The sequence below is a fragment of the Macaca thibetana genome, chromosome X (assembly GCF_024542745.1).
Source record: "Macaca thibetana thibetana isolate TM-01 chromosome X, ASM2454274v1, whole genome shotgun sequence".
Classification (NCBI taxonomy): domain Eukaryota; kingdom Metazoa; phylum Chordata; class Mammalia; order Primates; family Cercopithecidae; genus Macaca; species Macaca thibetana.
In genome coordinates, this window is record NC_065598.1 from 99,393,785 (window position 1) to 99,414,335 (window position 20,551).

At 42.9% G+C, this 20,551-nt stretch overlaps 1 protein-coding gene across 1 annotated transcript; it reads left to right on the forward strand.

Moving 5' to 3' along the window:
- The first annotated feature begins 16,519 nt into the window (after positions 1-16,519).
- LOC126946038 (histone H2B type W-T-like) lies at positions 16,520-17,658 on the forward strand. The gene is made up of 2 exons (XM_050776028.1): positions 16,520-17,010; positions 17,434-17,658. Exons 1-2 carry the CDS (start codon positions 16,520-16,522, stop codon positions 17,468-17,470), a joined length of 528 nt encoding a protein of 175 aa, XP_050631985.1. The 3' UTR covers positions 17,471-17,658.
- Positions 17,659-20,551: the final 2,893 nt, after the last annotated feature.

Here is a 20,551-nt window from a genome sequence, read left to right on the forward strand (position 1 = left end):
ATTAAGAATTACTCAGGGTATAGGAACAGCTCCAGCCTCCAGCTCCCAGTGTGAGTGACACAGAAGACGGGTGATTTCTGCATTTTCAATTGAGGTACTGGATTCATCTCACAGGGGCATGTTGGACAGTTGATGCTGGTCTGTGGGTGCAGCCCGACCAGTGACAGCTGAAGCAGGGTGAGGCATCGCCTCACCTGGGAAGCACAAGGGGGAAGGGAATTCCTTTTCCTAGCCAAGGGAAATTGAGACATGCAACACCTGGAAAATCAGGTAACTCCCATCCTAATACTGTGCTTTACCAAGGGTCTTAGCAAAGGGCACACCAGGAGATTATATCCCACACCTGGCCCAGAGGGTCCCACGTCCATGGAGCCTCCCCCATTGCTAGCACAGCAGTCTGAGATCTAACTGCACAGTGGCAGCGAGGTGGGGGGAGGGACGCCCTCCATCGCTGAGGTTTAAGTAGATAAACAAAGCCGCCAGGAAGCTTGAATTGAGTGGAGCCCATCACAGCTCAAGGAGGCCCGCCTGCCTCTGTAGACTCCACCTCTGGGGACAGGGCATAGCTAAACAAAAAGCAGCAGAAACCTCTGCAGATGTAAAAGTCCCTGTCTGACAGCTTTGAAGAGAGCAGTGGTTCTCCCAGCATGGAGGTTGAGATCTGAGAAGGGACAGACTGCCTGCTCAAGTGGGTCCCTGACCCTGAGTAGCCTAACTGGGAGACATCCCCCACTAGGTGCAGACCAACACATCACACATCACACGGCTGGGTACACCCTGAGACGAAGCTTCCAGAGCAAGAATCGTCCTTTGTAGGGACATGAATGCAGCTGGAAACCATCATTCTCAGCAAACTATCGCAAGAACAGAAAACCAAACATTGCATGTTCTCACTCATAGGTGGGAACTGAACAATGAGATCACTTGGACTCGGGAAGGGGAACATCACACACCGGGGCCTATCATGGGGAGGGGGGAGGAGGGAGGGATTGCACTGGGAGTTATACCTGATGTAAATGACGAGTTGATGGGTGCTGACGAGTTGATGGGTGCAGCACGCCATCATGGCACAGGTATCCATAGGCAACAAACCTGCACGTTATCCACATGTACCCTAGAACTTAAAGTATAATTAAAAAAAAAAAAAAAAGAAAGCAACACTCGCTGTTCAGCAATATTCTATCTTCTGCAGCCTCTGCTGCTGATACCCAGGCAAACAGGGTCTGGAGTGCACCTCAAGCAAACTCCAACAGACCTGCAGCTGACTGTCCTGACTGTTAGAAGGAAAACTAACAAACAGAAAGGACACCCACACCAAAACCCCATCAGTACATCACCATCATCGAAGACCAAAGGCAGATAAAACCACAAAGATGGGGAAAAAGCACTGCAGAAAATCTGGAAATTCAAAAAATCAGAGCGCATCTCCCCCTCCAAAGGAATGCAGCTCATTACCAGCAACGGAACAAAGCTGGATGGAGAATGACTTTGACGAGTTGAGAGAAGAAGGCTTCAGTCCATCAAATTTCTTAGAGCTAAAGGAGGAACTACATAACCAGCGCAAAGAAACTAAAAACCTTGAAAAAAGAATGGATGAATGGATAACTAGAATAATCAATGCAGAGAAGACCTTAAAAGAACTGACAGAGAGGAAAAGCATGACACGAGAACTACATGACAAATGCACAAGCTTCAGTAACCAACTCAAACAACTGGAAGAAAGATTATCAGTGATTGAAGATTAAATGAATGAAATGATGTGAGAAGAGAAACGTAGAGAAAAAAGAGTAAAAAGAAATGGACAAAGCCTCCAAAAAATATGGGATTATGTGAAAAGATCAAATCAACGTCTGACTGGTGTGCCTGAAAGTGACGGGGAAAATGGAACCAAGATGGAAAACACTCTGCAGGATATCATCCAGGAGAACTTCCCCAACCTAGTAAGGCAGGCCAACATTCAAGGTCAGGAAATACAGAGAACACCAGAAAGATACTCTTCAAGAAGAGCAACTCCAAGACACATAATTGTCAGATTCACCAAAGTTGAAATGAAGGAAAAACTGTTAAGGGCAGCCAGAGAGGAAGGTCGGGTTACCCTCAAAGGGAAGCCCATCAGACTAACAGCAGATCTCTCGGCAGAAACTCTACAAGCCAGAAGAGAGTGGGGGCCAATATTCAACATTCTTAAAGAAAAGAATTTTCAACCCAGAATTTCATATCCAGCCAAATTAAGTTTCATAAGTGAAGGAGAAATAAAATCCTTTACAGACAAGCAAACGCTTAGAGATTTTGTCACCACCAGGCCTGCCCTACAAGAGATCCTGAAGGAAGTGCTAAACATGGAAAGGAACAACCGGTACCAGCCATTGCAAAAACATGTCAAAATGTAAAGTCCATTGGTGCTAGGAAGAAACTGCATCAACTAATGAACAAAACGAGCTAATATCATAACGACAGGAGGTACAAGGAGGAGCTGGTACCATTCCTTCTGAAACTATTCCGATCAATAGAAAAAGAGGGAATCCTCCCTAACTCATTTTATGAGGCCAACATCATCCCGATACCAAAGCCTGGCAGACACACACACAAAAAAAGAGAATTTTAGATGACTATCCCTGATGAACATCAATGCAGACCAAATCCAGCAGCACATTAAAAAGCTTATCCACCACGATCCTGAAGAGTGTTTTCCAACTTGGTTCCATTTTCCCCCTCACTTTCAGGCACCCCAATCAGACGTAGATTTGGTCTTTTTACATAATCCCATACTTCTTGCAGGCTTTGTTCATTTCTTTTTCTTCTTTTTTCTTTTGGTTTCTCTTCTCGCTTCATTTCATTCATTTGATCCTCAATGGCTGATACTCTTTCTTCCAGTTGATCGAGTCAGTTACTGAAGCTTGTGCATTTGTCACGTATTTCTCGTGTCATGGTTTTCATCTCTTTCATTTCGTTTATGACCTTCTCTGCATTAATTACTCTAGCTATCAAGTCTTCCACTTTTTTTTCAAGATTTTTAGTTTCTTTGCGCTGGGTACGTAATTCCTCCTTTAGCTCTGAGAAGTTTGATGGACTGAAGCCGTCTTCTCTCATCTCGTCAAAGTCATTCTCCGTTCAGCTTTGATCCGTTGCTGGCGATGAGCTGCGCTCCTTTGCAGGGGGAGATGGGCTCTTATTTTTTGAATTTCCAGCTTTTCTGCCCTGCTTTTTCCCCATCTTTGTGGTTTTATCTGCCTCTGGTCTTTGATGATGGTGACGTACTGATGGGGTTTTGGTGTAGGTGTCCTTCCTGTTTGATAGTTTTCCTTCTAACAGTCAGGACCCTCAGCTGTAGGTCTGTTGGAGATTGCTTGAGGTGCACTCCAGACCTTGTTTGCCTGGGTATCAGCAGCAGAGGCTGCAGAAGATAGAATATTGCTGAACAGCGAGTGTACCTGTCTGATTCTTGCTTTGGAAGCTTCCTCTCGGGGTGTACTCCACCCTGTGAGGTGTGGGGTGTCAGACTGCCCCTAGTGGGGGATGTCTCCCAGTTAGGCTACTCAGGGGTCAGGGACCCACTTGAGCAGGCAGTCTGTCCCTTCTCAGATCTCAACCTCCGTGTTGGGAGATCCACTGCTCTCTTCAAAGCTGTCAGAGTCCTTTGCGTCTGCAGAGGTTTTTGCTGCTTTTGTTGTTGTTTAGCTGTGCCCTGTCCCCAGAGGTGGAGTCTACAGAGACAGGCAGGTTCCCTTGAGCTGCTGTGAGCTCCACCCAGTTTGAGCTTCCCAGCGGCTTTGTTTACCTACTTAAGCCTCAGCAATGGTGGGCGCCCCTCCCCCAGCCTCGCTGCTGCCTTGCAGTTAGATCGCAGACTGCTGTGCTAGCAATGAGGGAGGCTCCGTGGGCGTGGGACCCTCCCAGCCAGGTGTGGGATATAATCTCCTGGTGTGCCCCTTTGCTTAAAGCATGGTATTGGGGTGGGAGTTACCTGATTTTCCAGGTGTTGTGTGTCTCAGTTCCCCTGGCTAGGAAAAGGGATTCCCTTCCCCCTTGCGCTTCCCAGGTGAGGCGATGCCTCGCCCTGCTTTAGCTCTCGCTGGTCGGGCTGCAGCAGCTGACCAGCACCGATTGTCCGGCACTCCCTAGTGAGATGAACCCAGTACCTCAATTGAAAATGCAGAAATCACCCATCTTCTGTGTCACTCGCGCTGGGAGTTGGAGACTGGAGCTGTTCCTATTCGGCCATCTTCCGCCCCCCCCCCCCCCCCCACCGATTTTTCACGCATTCTTCCTCTGAAAACTACACATTGTCAACTCTGCTTCAATCTATATATGTGGTGCAGTTTGTTCCATGGGAAATAATTGATTTCATTTGATAATTTTGCAGGTAATCACTTCACTACATAGTCATTTCTGTCAGTTCGATTCCCAGGCCTCCGTTTATAAGGATTAGTCAGATCGACGTTATTTTTGTAGCTAAGTCTCTTAATATTTTCACTCTTATTCTCCCCAGAGAATTTGGTGGAATAGTCCACATGTCCATTATGTTTGATTTGGCAACATATAAAATGACATTCTTGATATAAACATCTTACCTATTTAATCCTGTTTTTCGAACATGTCTCTTATACAGAATTCTTTTCAACACACAAATTAGGATGCAAAGAGAGTACACGAAATAGCCAAGTAGAATTTTCAGGAAGCATCTCACTATTCCAAGATCTTGAGCAATGAAATTACTGTTCTGATTGCTTCAGATTTATCCAATTCTTTTCCTTTCTTGTGCATAAACTCCTGTTTTTAAAAACACAAACTTTTATCAGTTGCAGTTGTGCATCTTTGGATGATGGGTGTGTCCAAGGAGAATGCCAAGCCCCATTCTCCACTCATTTCACCACAGAGGAACCTGCAGCCCACGAGCACAAGCATGGAAGATGACTGGGACTGAAACAGTATGTGCGTTCATTGGTGTTGCCCTATTACATGGAAGAGGGACAGAGAATGATTTTTGCTTGCTCTGTGACTCTTTGCTCACTTGCTTTCAAATGTGGTGATTTAGAGATATGAATCTGTAGCTGGTAGTGGGGCATGTCTCTTGCTCCTTGCAATGACTAAGAAAAAGATGATGAGGCAGTAAGAGATCTAAGAAGATCCCTCCTTTCTCCTCCTGGGATGTCAATGTTAATATTAATGTGAATGTTAATACAAAATAATTTACATTGTGTTGTCTTCTTGGCCCAATGGGTGTGTGTTTGTTTTTCTATATCTATATTGCTGAGGTTCAAAACAGTTGTGACTTTCCAGTTACTTTTTAAAAAGTATTATGTATATCTAGCACTCACTTCTGTGGAGAGAATACATACTGTGGGATTTCAATCCTTGGAAATGTATGGTACATTGCTTTAAAGTCCTGTATTTGTCTATTGTATTGTTGTTATTAGTACTTTCAAAATAAGTTGTAAATTCCCCTTTGGAGTAGGATGCCGACACCCGATTAGGATGTCAAGTCAAGCAAATGATAAAACGAACCCTGGATAATCTACAAAACCAAATCCTTCTGCAACTCATAATAACGTGATAAAACCCTGGCAGGAGAGACCAACCACAGAGGATTTCACCTGTGGCAGAACCGCAAGCGCTCAAGAGAAAGAATGTGGGCAATGCAAGATGCTCCAGAGAGCTTCCGTGAACAGTGCAGGTGGAAAGAGGGGAACGATGGCTGATCAAGGAGGCCATGGAGAAATCTGTTTTTCATTTTAGGCCCAATGCTAACTAACTGTGCTGGGCCATAATACCTCCACAGCTCACCTGCAAATAGATAAACTAAGGATTTAGGGCCACTGACCCACCTTATCAGGATTAGGACTTATTTTTGAATTTTAAGAAAAATCTCATAAAAGTTTTCCAAAAAGAATAAAAAAGCTTGCTTCCAAAAGTGACTGAAAAAAATCTATCACAAAATTAGCTGCAATAAATGTCCCTGTGTGGTGCTTTGAGATGGTCTTACACATCCCTCACAAAATTATGGAAGCTGAAGCCTCTTTCCAGAGCTGTTTGCCTTTGCAGGGATTAAAAAGTAACTGTGGAGTTGTTTGAAAAACACTGCATTCCCCTCAATCACTTTATTTCTATCAGGCTCATTGGTGCTGCATGAACTTGCCAGAAGTTTTCCATAGGACATGAAAATGTTCCACCAAAGAATGTTAATACTTGCATACTGTTCTTAAGCACTTAGTCTCATGAGTAGTCATTTATGTAAACATTGAATGATTAGGACTTTCTTCTTGTGTGTTGTGTTTGTAAATTCAGAAAGTATACGGGAACGTTAGTGAAGTAATGTTTAAAATCCACCATAATCCAGCTGTGGAATGCTGACTGGAAGTGTAAGGGTGACTGACATAGACAAATTATAGGCAAGGGAGAGGAGAAATGGGTCTTGATATTGAAGACTGGAATGGGAAATGAATACATCGGATTATTCATCTCTGTGGCTGAAGGTGGGTAAAGGGCAATAAGTGAGCATCGGTGATCTAATGGTGTGTTTTGGTGAAAGAGGCACTAAAGGAATTGGTGTGCATCATGTAAATAACAAATTATAAGCATCATACCAAGGAAAATAGTAGTAGCAGATCGTGGATACCCTCATTAAATTTTGTCACCATGACCCGTATCAAGGAATTCCCATGGAAATACATGACTGAGGATTCAAACATATTATAGAAATACTAAGTTCGAAATTTTTTTAAAAATAAAATATACCCCTCTCAATATCCCAGTAATTAAAGATACTCTTCCAACTCATTAGTGTTCATCTGGGTCAACTGTTTTCCAAGTTATAATTTTTTGTTAAAAAATAAAAATAAAACTTCATGACCTTCAACTGTACATCACTGAGAAGATGGGAGCATCCGACGAGAGGAGTTGAAATCCCACTCTACACTGGATCACTGGAGGGACACAGCCACTGAGCCACAGCCATTGGTTCCACGTGTGCTAAGGGACCCAGCCAAAAAAAGCATCTTTCTGGGTGTATGTCCTTCAAGACTAAGGAGGAAATTTGTGTTTACATTCTTTCTGGGAGCTTCTTTTTCTGATCGTTTGGTCACAGTCTTGGAGGTTGAGAGATCTGAATTTATAGCTATGAGTGGAAATGTCTTCTGCCTACTCCATCAATAAGACAACAAAGGGAGTCAAATGAAAATCGAGAGATAAAAATGATTCTTTCTTTTCCCATCCCCAGTTTGGTCTCCAAGCTATTTGAAAGTTCAGGTAATAAAATGTTTTTTCCACCTCCAAGTACATGAGCCTGACAAACAAAACCCACCACGTTTATGTGGCAGGATAAGAATCCCACCCCAGTGTAGTGGCCAGCACAATGGGTTTGGTGCCCATTCTTGACCCATCACAGCCTTTCTCCTCTTTGATTGTGGCCCTCACTTCTGGATAAGCGGGGAATAAATGTGTGGCGGGGAGGATGAAGCTTGAAAGAGTGGCATTTATTCTTTCACCTTATTATGAAGGACCACCGTGAAACATCTGGGGTCACAGGCCAAATGGGCTAGCACCTGAATAGGGCATTAGTGGAGCACAAAAGCGCCTTGAATCCTCTTCACTTGCATCATCAATCCAGTCCCTGCCATGCAGCATCTCTCTGATGTGTGTGACAGGCCGGTCCTACACCTCATGGGCCTGCTACTACTTCCATGATTCTTCTGAAATCCTGAAATATGTCCATCATTTAACTAACTGTGCTCCCAAATCTACACAGAGGCCCTGGTGAACCACATGTGCTTTGGGGGATTGATGTTAGGCAAGGACTATTTGGTGGACCGGATGCTTGTTGAGGTATTTTGTCATGAACCAGGGGGAATTTTGTGTTAATGAGGAATAAGGTACATAATTACTGTGCTTGCTATAATCCTCGGACTGGCAGAGTGAATTCTGTCCCTTCCAGGAACTTGGTATCTCTTCACAAATACATCATGGGCCTTCCTTACCAGAGTTCCACACTACTCGGTTGAATCTGACACCAGCACCCACGTTGATCTCCCCAGTGTCGCTCCAGTGCCTGGTCCATCCGACATGGCATTAGCCTTTGAGTTTGGCAGCCTGTCACAGTTTAGTAGAAGTAATGATTCTTGAGGTTAATGTACCTCACAGGAAATACCTCGAACTGTAAGGAAATGCATCATTGATTTGCTTCACCTTACTCAGTCTCCATTTGAGCATGAATTCAAATGAAATTGCATAAACAAGTGTTTCGCCTAATCAAACTTCAACGGAGTGGAATGTCTGACAGGCAGAGTTGCCTCTTGTTCTTAACATTCACTGAATTATTTTTATTTGCAAATGTCTTGTTTTGTTTTTATATGCTTTCATTACTCTTGAGTCAATATGCAGGAATTGGATTGCCAGGTCACACGGTAAGTGTCCGTTTAATTTCCAAGGAGCTGGCAAATAGTTTCTGAAGGGCTGTACCATTCTCCATGAGCACTATCAATGCATGGGAATATCCAGTTGTTCCACATCTCTGCCAACATTTGATATGCTCAGTCTTTTTGTATTTCTATTAATGTTATTTTTAACAGTCCAATCTTAACTGTTTGCGTTTATGGGATACAATGTGATATTTTGAAATACGTATTCAATGTGGAAATATTACATCAGGCTGATTAACATGTCCATCCCCTCATTTGCCTATCATTTTTCTGCTAAGAGATACGAAATTTACTTTCTTGGTTGTCCTGATTTACACAATCCATTAGTACTGACTGTAGCCATCCTGCTGTGCAATAGATCTCAAAACATACTCATCCTGTGTATCTAGAACATGGCACCCTTTAACTGGCAACTCCCCATTTTCTTCCTCCCACCCTTCCCAACCACATCCCAGCCCCTGGGGAGCCATCTTTCTACTCTCTACTTCTATGAGTTCAGCTTTTTAAGATTCTACCTGTAAGTATGGCGTTTGGTATTTGTCTTTCTGTGCCTGGCTTATTTCATAACTTAGCATAACGTTCCCCGGCTTTATCCACAGTGTGCCAAATGACATACGTTGCTTTTGTAAAGGATGAGGAGCATTGTCTTGTGTCTACATACCATATTTTCATTATCCATGTACCCAATGATGAACTCTTAGTTACATTCTGCATCTTCACTATGGTGTATAATGATGCCGTGAACATGGGAGTGCAGATATCTCTTCATGGTACTGATTTCATTCCCTTTGACTATAGACCCAGAGCGGGTATGTGGGATTTCCGGACCATATAATATTTGTATTATTCCGTTTTTTAAGGAATTTCCACACTGTATTCCATAATGGCTCTGCTACTTCACATTTCCACCAAGTGTGCACAAGAGTGCCCTTTTCTCTGCATTCTCGACAATACTGTTATGACTTTCATCTTTTCTGGTAAAAGCTATTCAAACAGGTGTGTGAGGTGACATCTCACTGTGGATTAAATTTGCATTGCTAGGCCAGGCGCAGTGGCTCATGCCTGTAATCCCAGCACATTGGGAGGGTGATTCAGGTGGATCATGAGGTCAGAAGTTGAAGAGCAGCCTGGCCAAGATGGTGAAACCCCGTCTCTACTGAAAATACAAAAATTAGCAGGGCGTGGTGGTGGGCGCCTGTAATCCCAGCTACTCAGGAGGCTGAAGCAGGAGAATAGCTTGAAGCTAGGAAGCAGAGGTTGCAGTGAGCCAAGATCGTTCCACTGCACTCTAGCCTGGGAAACAGAGAGAGACTCAGTCTCAAAAAAAATAATAAAAAAAATAAATAAATTGCACTGCCCTCATGATTAACGTTGCTGAGCATTTTTAATGTACCCACTGGCCGTTTGTGCTGCTTCTTTTCAGAAAGTCTATTGAGGTCCTTTGTTGATTTTAGAATTGAATTATTTGTTTTCTTGCTATTGCATTGTTCGTATTCCTTCTATATTTTGGATATTAGCCTCTTATCAGATGTACAGTTGATAGTATTTTCTCGAGTTCTGTAGGTTTGTTACTGACAAACGAGGTCCCCTAAAAGGTGGTATCTTTCCCTGGTCGGAAAATCACAGGTATAGGGGATCTTTGATGAAGGGATTGGGCATTAAAAGCACGGGGAGGAATACTCATGTCTTTTCTCTGAATAGGTGCAGAACTTCTCGAAAACAGATGCCACCTTCTTTATTGTCCATTCATGGTTTCTTTCAGCCATTGTCATGGTGATTGTCAATCTTCATGCTGCTGTTGGGCGGGTCAGTTCGTATGGTAATTAGATTATAATGAAGTTCCAGGTTCCTCAAAGATCAGTTGAACTGTCACGTTGCATCCCATCAGTCTCGGCTGCTTTGGTCACGATGGTGAAATTCTGATGTCAGGCACCCTGTTTCCTAAAGACAAGCAGACTTAAGGCAGGGTAGAAATTTAATTAGGTCGTGTAGGCATTGCATTGGGTAACAGGTTGTCTCCTCATTCTATTATTTATTTATTTTTATAAAAATGTTTTTAAATTGACACCATCACTTTTGTCCACTCTTCGCTTTAGTTGCCTACGTTTTCAGGGTCATATCCAAAAAATCATTGCCCAGGCCTATGTCATAGAGCTTTGTCAAAATATGAAAGTTGAATGGCTACAACACAGAATTAAAGAAATTTTAAATAGCAGAGTAGGCACAGTTGGACAGAGAATTGGAGAATGAGAAGACAGATGTAAAGTCGCTATGAAAATTTCATTGGGACATAACACATGAGAAAGGAGTGAGGAGAACTGATAAACCTTAAGGATTTGACTAAAAAGCACATAGTATATCCCATAAGTAATACTGGGCAAGTTGGGAAGAATTCTTATCAAAGGGAAAATAGCTGGTAATTTTACAGAATTGAAGGAAGACCTGATATCCTACTTTCAGGGAGCACACTTGTACCCATCCTTCTAAAGCTTAAGAAAAGTAAAAACAGAAGTCACAATAGCTGAGAAAAGAAAAAAAGACAACTACAAGGCCTATAAAGTAAGAACAAATAGTTTGGCAGCCAACCTCCTTATTTCAAGAAATAAAAGCCAAAATCAGAGGAGATGTGTGTCAACACAGAATGTCATTGCTAGCTAAAGTATTATTTGAAAATGAGGCTGTGGTAGGTATGGACGAGCCAGTGTCCCCTTTAAGGATGGATTTGCTGTTTCTGGAGTTGGGAAGGCACGCAGCTGCCAGTCCTGAGCTATTAGTCCTTTCCGGTATTTCCGTAACTACTCTTACCTGACTTGACCATACACGCTGCCTGATCCAGGAGAAGTCGAACGGTCTGGTATTTCGGCACAATGGCGAATACCCTGATGGGCCCCTTTATCTTCAGATCTCACCCTGGGATCCCAATAGGATTCCACTGGCCTTGCACTGGAGACGAACTTCTCCCTACGCCCACTCCTGCCTGCCTCCTGACCCTTCCTCAGCTATTGACCCTAAATAAGTTTCTCACACACTAAACTTTATTTCAGAGTCCATTTCTTCCAGGGCCTAATGATGAGATCTGAGAGAAATGGAAAACTCTTAATGTAGATACCAACAAACACTTTGTTAAAGACACTTCTGAAGAATGTCATTTAAAGAGATGTAAAATGATCACAAGAAGATGATTGGAGGTGCCAAGAAGGAAGGGCAATAGAATAAATTAACAAGAGGAGTAAAACGATGATTGTTTAAAACTGACGCAGGAGAAATGCAACAACAGAAAAAGAAAACCCTTCAGGATTATATCCTTGATAAGCATTGATGCAAACATCCTCATCAAATACTGGCAAACCGAATCCAGCAGCACACCAAAAAACGTATCCACCACGATCACGTGGGCTTCATCCCCGGGACCCCCATGATGCAAGGTTGGTTCAACATACGCAAAGCAACACTTATGATTCATCACATAAACAGCACTAAAGAGAAAAACCACGTTTATCTCAATAGCTGCAGAAAAGGCTTTTGATAAGATTCAACACCCTTCATATTAAAAACTCTCAATAAACTATGTACTGAAGGAACACACCTCAAAATAATAAGAGCCATCTATGACAAACCCACAGCCAACATCATCCTGAATGGGCAAAAGCTGGAAGCACTCCCCTTGGAAACTGACCCAAGAAAAGGATGCCCTCTCTCACCACTCTGATTCAACATAGTCTTGGAAGTTCGGGGCTGGGCAATCAGGCAAGAGAAAGGAATAAAGAGCATTCAAATAGGAAGAGAGGAAGTCAAAATCATGTCCCTGTTTTCAGATGACATGATCCTGTATCTAGAAATTCCCATCACCTCAGCCCAAAAGCCTCTCAAGCTAATAAACAACTTCAGCAAATCCTCAGGATGCAAAATCAATGTGTAAAAATCACCAGCACTCTTGTACATCTACAACAATGAACCCGAGAGACAAATCACGAACGAACTCCCATTCACATTTTCACAAAAAGAATAAAATGCCTAGGAAGACAGCTAGCCAAGAAAGTGAAAGCTGTCTACAAGGAGAACTACAAACCACAGCTCAAAGAAATCAGAGGTGACACAAACAAATGGAAAAATACTCCATGCTTTTGCACAGAAATAATCAGTATCATTAAAATGACCATACTGCCCAAAGCAGTTTACAGATTCAATGCTATTCCCATTAAACTACCATTGACATTCTCCACAGAACTGGAACAAATATCCTAAAATTCACGCAAAACCAACAAAAGAGCCCAAATAACCCAACGCAATCTTAATCAAAAAGAAGAAAGCTAGAGACATCACGCTACCCGAGTTCAAACTATACTCCAGGGCTACAGTACTGGTACAAGAGCAGACACACAGACCAATGGAACAGAATAGAGAACCCAGAAATTAGTATTATTGTTATTATTATTATTATTATTTTGAGACAAACCCAGAAATTAAGACTGCACACCTGCAACTATATGATCTTTGACAAACCTGACAAAAACAAGCAATGTGGAGAGGATTTCCTATGCAATAAATGGTGCTGGAGGTGCTGGCTAGTCATATGCTGAAGATTGAACCTGGACCCCCTTTCTTACATCATATACAAAAATTAACATGATATGAATTAAAGACTTAAAAGTAAAACCCAAAAGTATAAAAACCCTGGAGGACAACCTAGGCTACACCATTCGGGACATGGACACCACTAACAGGCAAAGATTTCTTGACTAAGATGCCAAAAAAAATCCAACGAAAGCAAAAATTGACAAATGATATCTAGTAAAACTAAAGAGCTTCTGCACAGCAAAATAAACTCTCCAAACAGTAAACTCACAACCTACCAAATAGGAGAATATTGTTTCAAACGGTGCATCTGACAAGGTTCTAATATCCAGCATCTGTAAGGAACTTAACCACATTTACAAGAAATAAACCAACAACCCCATTAAAAAATGGGCAAAGGACATGAACAGACATTTCTCAAAGAAGACATACATGGGACGAACAAGCAAATAAAAAAGGTCAACATCACTGATATTAGAGAAACGCAAATCAAAACCACAATGAGATACCATCTCACGTCAGTCAGAATGGGTACTATGATGAAGTCCAAAAATAACAGATGCTGGCAAAGTTGTGGAGAGAAAGGGATGCTTACGCACTGTCTTTGGGGGAGTGTAAATTATTTCAACCACTGTGGAAGACAGTGTGGCAATTCTCGAAAGACCTGAAGTCTGAAATACCATTCGACCCAGCAATGCCATTACTGGGCATATTCGCAAAGAAATAGAAATCGTTTTATTATACAGACGCGTGCATGCATATGTTCACTGCAGCACTATTCACAATAGCAAGGACATGAAATCAACCCAAATGTCTCTGAACGACAGGCTGGATAAAGAAACTCTGGTACCTATATACCATGGAATACTATGCCTCCATAAAAGAGAATGACATCATGTCCTTTGCAGGGACTTGGATGGAGCTGGAGGCCATTATCCTTAGCAAACTACTGCAAGAACAGTGATATGGTTTGGCTGTGTGTCCCCCACCTAAATCTCACCTTCAATTGTAATTCCCATACTCCCCCCATGTCAAGGGTGGAACCAGATGGAGGTGATTGAATTGTGGGGGTGCTTTCCCCCATGCTGTTCTCAAGATAGTGAGTGATTTCTCACAGGATCTGATGGTTTTAGAAGGGGCTTCCCCCTTCGCTCTGCATTCTCCTTCCTGCCACCACGTGAAGAAGGACGCGTTTGCATTTCCCTCCACCATAATTGTAAGTTTTGTGAGGCCTCCCCAGCCCTGTGGAACTGTGAGTCAATTAAATCTCTTTCCTATATAAATAACCCAGTCTTGCCTATTTCTTCATAGCAGCGTGAGAACAGACTAATACAAGCAGAAAAACAAATAACACATGTTCTCACTTATAAGTGGGAACTAAATGATGAGAACACATGGACACATAGAGAGGAACAACACACACTGGGGCCTATCGGAGGGTGGAGAGTGGGAGGAGGGAGAGGATCAGGAAAAGTAACTAATGGTTACTAGGCTTAATGGCTGGGTGATGAAATAACCGGCACAGCAAAGCCCCATGACACACGTTTACCTCTCTAAAATACCTGTACATTCTGGACATGTACTCCTGAACTTAAAATAAAACAGAAAACAGCCTGATGCAATAAAGATTATGACTGTATTAAAAATTAAGGAAACAGGCAGGGCACAGTGGCTGATGCCTGTAATCCCAGTTCTTTGGGAGGCCGATGTGGGTGGATCACTTTAGGCCAGGAGTTCAAGGCCAGCGTGGCCAACATGATAAAACCCCGACTTCACTAAAAGTACAAAAATTAGCCAGATGTTGTGGTGCATCCCTGTAGTCTTACCTACTGGGGAGCCTGAGGCAGGAGACTCTCTTGAACCCAGCAGGCGTAGGTGGCAGTGAACCGAGATCGCACCAATGCACTGCAGCCTGGGTGACAGAGTGAGACTCTGTCTCAAAAAACAAAACAAAACAAAACAAAAAAAACCAAAAAAACAAAAGAATTAAAGAAACTAAAGAAACAAAATAAGGACTAAGGACTATATGTTACAATTTTGCATCACTTAGATGATGGGAGCATCCTGTGAGAGTAGGTCATGCCATAGTCACCACTGGCTCAGGCAATAAAGGCTTTCCAGCCCTTGAGCCGCCACCAGCCATGACTGAAAGTTTGGGGAGGTGATCCGGAAATGAGCCCATGAGAGCCTCCCTGGGATGTTTAATCTTGCAAATTGTGAAGAAAAATGATGTGGCTCTTTCCCTGTTGTTTGTTGGATTTTTTTTTAAAAAGAAAACTGTCATGCTGACTTACTGATATGAATGCAGAGATTGTTGTGGACAGGTCTCTTGTGCCTTGTACCAAACTAAGAGAAGGACTGGCTTGCTAAACATTTAAGTAGATTTATAAAATCATCATTTGTAAAGGGGACTGTTCAGAAATTGTTTACTAGACTTCAGTCACAGAGTTTACCATATATGATGTTATCTAATATCAAAAATGAGCTTATTTGTCCTTCTTAATAGTGAACCGATTTACTAGGAGTAGAATAAATTGTTAAAGACATTACAGGAAATACACTTGAAAGCCTAACCTTTGAAATGACAGTTCATTGATGACCTTTATTTCTTCAGCATTTCTTAAGAATCTTTCTTGTTCAATTCCTGCAAATTAATGTTACTTAAAGGCATTTAAGGAATGTCTTTGCATATATTATCAGAGGCTCTTGAAAGCCATCTTTCTAACTTGAAAATAATTTTCATTTTGGAATCCCTGACTCTCTCTCTCAGGGGCTTCCTAGGATATTTAAGGTGATATTTTTTAACCCAGTACCTCTTAAACTTGTTAGCCATTTCCAGCTTCCGAGTTGTGATTTGTGGTTGTTGTTTTGTTTTCCTTTTTTAAATGTTTTTTTTAAACCTGGTCAATGTTGAGTGTTGTCATGTGTTTTTAACAAAAGCGCCTTTCTGTTTCTATTGTCTGCTTGGAGGCTGAGGTATGGCCATTTCTCCTTCTGCTGATTCACGGAAGATGTTGATCAGAACTGAAGCTAGGAGCCACACCACCAGGTCCTTTGATGCCTAGGAACCCTCAGTGGCCATGTCAGGGAGTTCCTGCTCAAGCCAGGGTGGCTTAGCCCAGGATAACAGTAGATTCTGAGATGGGTGAGAATTGTTCCACACGTGGCCACAGTCATTCCTCTGGCATAATGGACTTGGGTTCAGGAGGTCTGTCTCTCTTCAAGGATCATGAGCTGAAATTGCTAAACTTTGGGAGTTTTCAGTGACACCCTTCAAAGTGCTCACGGTGTGGTATGGATCAACTGAAGACGGCGAACGTGTTTTTTCCCTGTGGGACATCTGTCTGTGTAACTTTCTCCGAGCTAGGCCACAAGGGGCGCTTAGGCCCGCAGATGCCTATTGTGATTGTTTGATGAGATGCCAAGCAACGGGACCATCCAGTCACCTTCAACGCAAGTAGGTTTGCTGAGAGGCTCCCTGCGTGACACTTCATCCAATCAGACGTGAAGCTGGCCCGAGGCGTGGAGCCATGCTGCGTACCCAAGTGCCCCCACTTCCCCGATCCACAACCGGCATTGTCTGGTCCTGCCGTCTGATGGCTGCTGCCTCCGCCATGGCTGAAGCTTCCTCTGAGACGACCTCTGAGGAACAGCTGATCACCCAGGAGCCCAAAGAGGCCAACTCTACGATGGCCCAGAAGCAGAGCAAGCAGAGGAAGCGAGGGTGCCGTGGGCCCCGCAGGTGCCACGCCGACTGCCGCGGGGACAGCTTCGCCACCTATTTCCGCCGGGTGCTGAAGAAAGTTCACCAGGGCCTCAGCCTTTCCCGGGAGGCTGTGAGTGTCATGGATTCTTTGGTTCATGACATATTGGACCGCATTGCCACCGAGGCTGGTCGCCTGGCCCGCTCCACCAAGCGCCAGACCATCACCGCCTGGGAGACCCAGATCGCTGTGCGCCTGCTGCTGCCGGGGGAGATGGGCAAGCTGGCAGAGTCCGAAGGCACGAAGGCTGTCCTCAGGTACACCAGGAGCAAGTTTGCTCCCTCAGGAGTGCCCGAGTACCACGGAAACCCAAAAGAGTCTTTTCAGAGCCACCCAACATAGCCCAAAAGACCAGTGGCTTGCTAAGGGAGGGACCCCACTGGAGGTTGGGGCGGGTGGTACCCTTCTGACTTGGGGGCCATGTGGCATGTGACATCCTGCGATTTTTCAAGCATTTTTACCTCAGTACTAAAAATTGTCAACTCCAAAATATCTGTAGTGCAATTTGCTCCAAGAAAAGTAGCTGGTGTTTCTGTGATTGCGTTTCATTTCCTCAGTTTCCTAAATGGTCATTTTTATTAGTTTTGTTTGTAGGTTATCTTCATGGTGATACTATTATTGCATTGATCTTTACGTTTTTCTCTCTCATTCTCCTGTGACTGGATGGTGAAATTTTCCAGAACTTCACTATATGCCATACAGCAACAGAGAAAGTGAATATGCTGATACAGGAAGCAAGGTAACCCTCCTAAACGTTTTCAGCCCCTATTCCATCACCAATCCATGTAAATAAGCAAATGCAGCCCTGTTACAGTGTACATATAGCTAAATAAAATTTTCAAGAGTCCATTTACTTTCCGGCTTCCTTGACTCTGAGATCACTATTGCAGTTCATTTTTTTTTTTTTTTTTTGGCATGACAATATCTTTTCATTTCTTTTTAAACAGAAACCTTTGTTACCTCCAGGTTTGTGTCAGTAGGCTTAGGGAGTGTCCACGGAAATGGTTCATGCCCTAGTGTTCAGTGGTGCAGCCAAGTAGTGACCTGCAGTCTATGAGCAAAGTCAACTTCCCAATGTGGGGGGAGTGAAGCAGGCTGAACTCACAATAACCATGCACTGATATGCAGCCTGGTGATTGCGGGGACAGGGTTGTGATCTTTACCTGATGTTTTTGTTTCCAGTGCTTGTCATCATGGTCATTTATGGATATGAATCCAAAGCTAGGAGTAGTATATGTTCCTTGCCCCTAGCATCAAGTTATACAGAGCATGGTCAACATTAAGGGGAAGTCAGATAATGCTTATTTCCTCAAGAGATTTGCATATTAATATTCATGTTAATGTTAATATTGGTTAGCTTTCATTGTGCTTTCTTCTGGGTCCCAAGTCTTTGTATTTTTAGCACTTTTTCCTATAAGTGTATTGCTGAATTTTAGATCAGCCTCTGAATTTCCCATTGATTTCCTTCTTAATGGATGTCCAGCCACCCGAGAATGTGGACAGGAGAACGTACTCTGGGATTGCAACCCACAGGAATTTATTATGTTGTGCCTTGAAACTCCTTATGTCGCCATTTTCGTCAAATGTTTCCTGTGAATTTTGAAACATCTCATAAGCAACCCTTCTCTTTCATATGTAGAAACCAATAAAGGATGGCACTCTCAGTCAAACCATGAAATGAAAGCTGGATAAATGACAACAACCAAAATTTTCTTGAGCCCATCAGAAGTGGGAAAGAACCACCCTAGAGGGACCCAACACATAGCCACATAGATTATTCCACCTTTGACAGAGGACCATTTGGTCATGAGGGAAACGGGGGCAGGGCAGGAGAGTAACCAGAGCTTCCTTGAGTAGTGCAGTTGGGAAGCGGGGGAAGGTCACCACCAGAGCTCCACTTGGGATCCATAGAGAAAGGATGTAGAGCCAAGAAGTCCTCTCATCAGGATTTGTTGCTTTCTGTTTTTACAGAATATTAGAAAAATGTTATGAAAATAGTTGAAGAGAAATGCTGACTGCACAAGGAGACCAAGAAAAAACCCCCAGCCACAACTAAATCGCTCTGTACAGTGCTGCCAGGTCGTCCTACATGTTCGAAGCAACACTTTGAAAACCAAAGACGCTTGGCAGAACCCTGTTCCTTTGCAGAGACAGAGCTGTGTACCTGGTCCAAAGTACCACATCTCACCCAGTGACTTACTTCTCATTATGCTAATTGTTTTGCTTTAAAGCGCCAATCTTTCTGTCAAATGGGACATACCAATAAATTTCTAAAGTTATCCTTGCATGTCTACTGGGTAATTGTTAACCCTGTTTTACTAATGCTCCTCGTTCATTTCTGAATTTACAAATGGAAAAAACACACTCCAGGGTAAAATATCCTAATGGATATGGTTTCTGAAAAAGACGTCAAATTACCCAGTAGACATGCAAGGATAACTTTAGAAATTTATTGGTATGTCCCATTTGACAGAAAGATTGGCGCAGCACACCAACATGGCACAAGTATACATATGTAACAAACCTGCACGTTATGCACATGTACCCTAGAACTTAAAGTATAATAATAATAATAATAATAATAAAAAACAAACAAACAATGAACTCTGATTGGGCTGTGGGGAGTGAAGAGTGAGACTTCAAGGGGACTGATGCCGGTGAGTTATAGGAAGAAAGAGAAAAAGGTTGCTTTGACGTGAAGATCGGCAGATGACGCTCACACATCTACTACAGCATTTCAGCGGGTGATTGAGGAGAAGGGGAACCTAGTGAGCAATCGTGATGTCAAGCGGTGACTTACTGAAAACACAAAGTAAAGGAAACAGCTTTATGGCATAAACAACTAATAAGAAGTATTAATGTATGGAAAATAGGATGAATAAGACAAACATAGTCTAATCAATATTTTCATCAACATTCCCTGTACCGTAGAGTTCATTCGTAAACATGAGCAAGGACCCAAAGACAGTACAGAGAAAATGACATCAAAAAGTTTAAGGAACAATACCTATTCTAGGCTCCCTAGAAATGGAATCCCACTTGTTCAGATTTATCTGATTCTGCTTTTTTTCAGGCTAGAATCTTCTGTTTTTGGAGACCTTCATGCCTGGCCTCTGTGCATCGTAGGGATGATGGAATGGTGTCCGATGGAGCAGCACAAGCTCCACTCGGATCTGTGTCAGCCAGTGAGGCACCTGCAGCCGAGAAGCCATAGCCCAAAGTATGATCAGGTCTGCCGGTATGAACTAGGAAGAATTAGTTGTCCAGGGATGTTCAATGGGAGTTGAGGGGGAAACCTGTGATTAGAGTGGTGTGCTTCTTTGGTTCCTCGATGGGTTGTATGATTTTAATGCTGTTGATGGAGGTGTATTTTATTAGTTTTTCTGGTATAAAATTCTGAAAAAGTTGTTGGCCTTCCATGGAATTCGTGTGAGTCCGGGCCATCAGACAAGAAGTTGTCTACAGATCTTTCTTGAATACCCATATCTCCTATATCTCAATACCTAACTTCTGCAGAGATAGTGGATTGAATCTGTGAGCCACCTGCCTCACCTTTTTAGCTAATGGTTTTCCAGGCACTCCCTTGCACCTGTTTCCAGAGCAAGGTATCTGCATACTTTGAGTAGCTTCTGAATCATCCAGTGATGGCTTTCTTTTCTTCAATGTTTCCTTGGCTAATTTCTCTCTCTTCTCTCCCATTTACTGTATGGATCTGGAAGAAACCAGATTAAGTCCTAAATATTTTTCTAAGTTTTTCAGTATAGTGGCCACGGTTCTCCCTGGTCCTCTTAAGTTTCG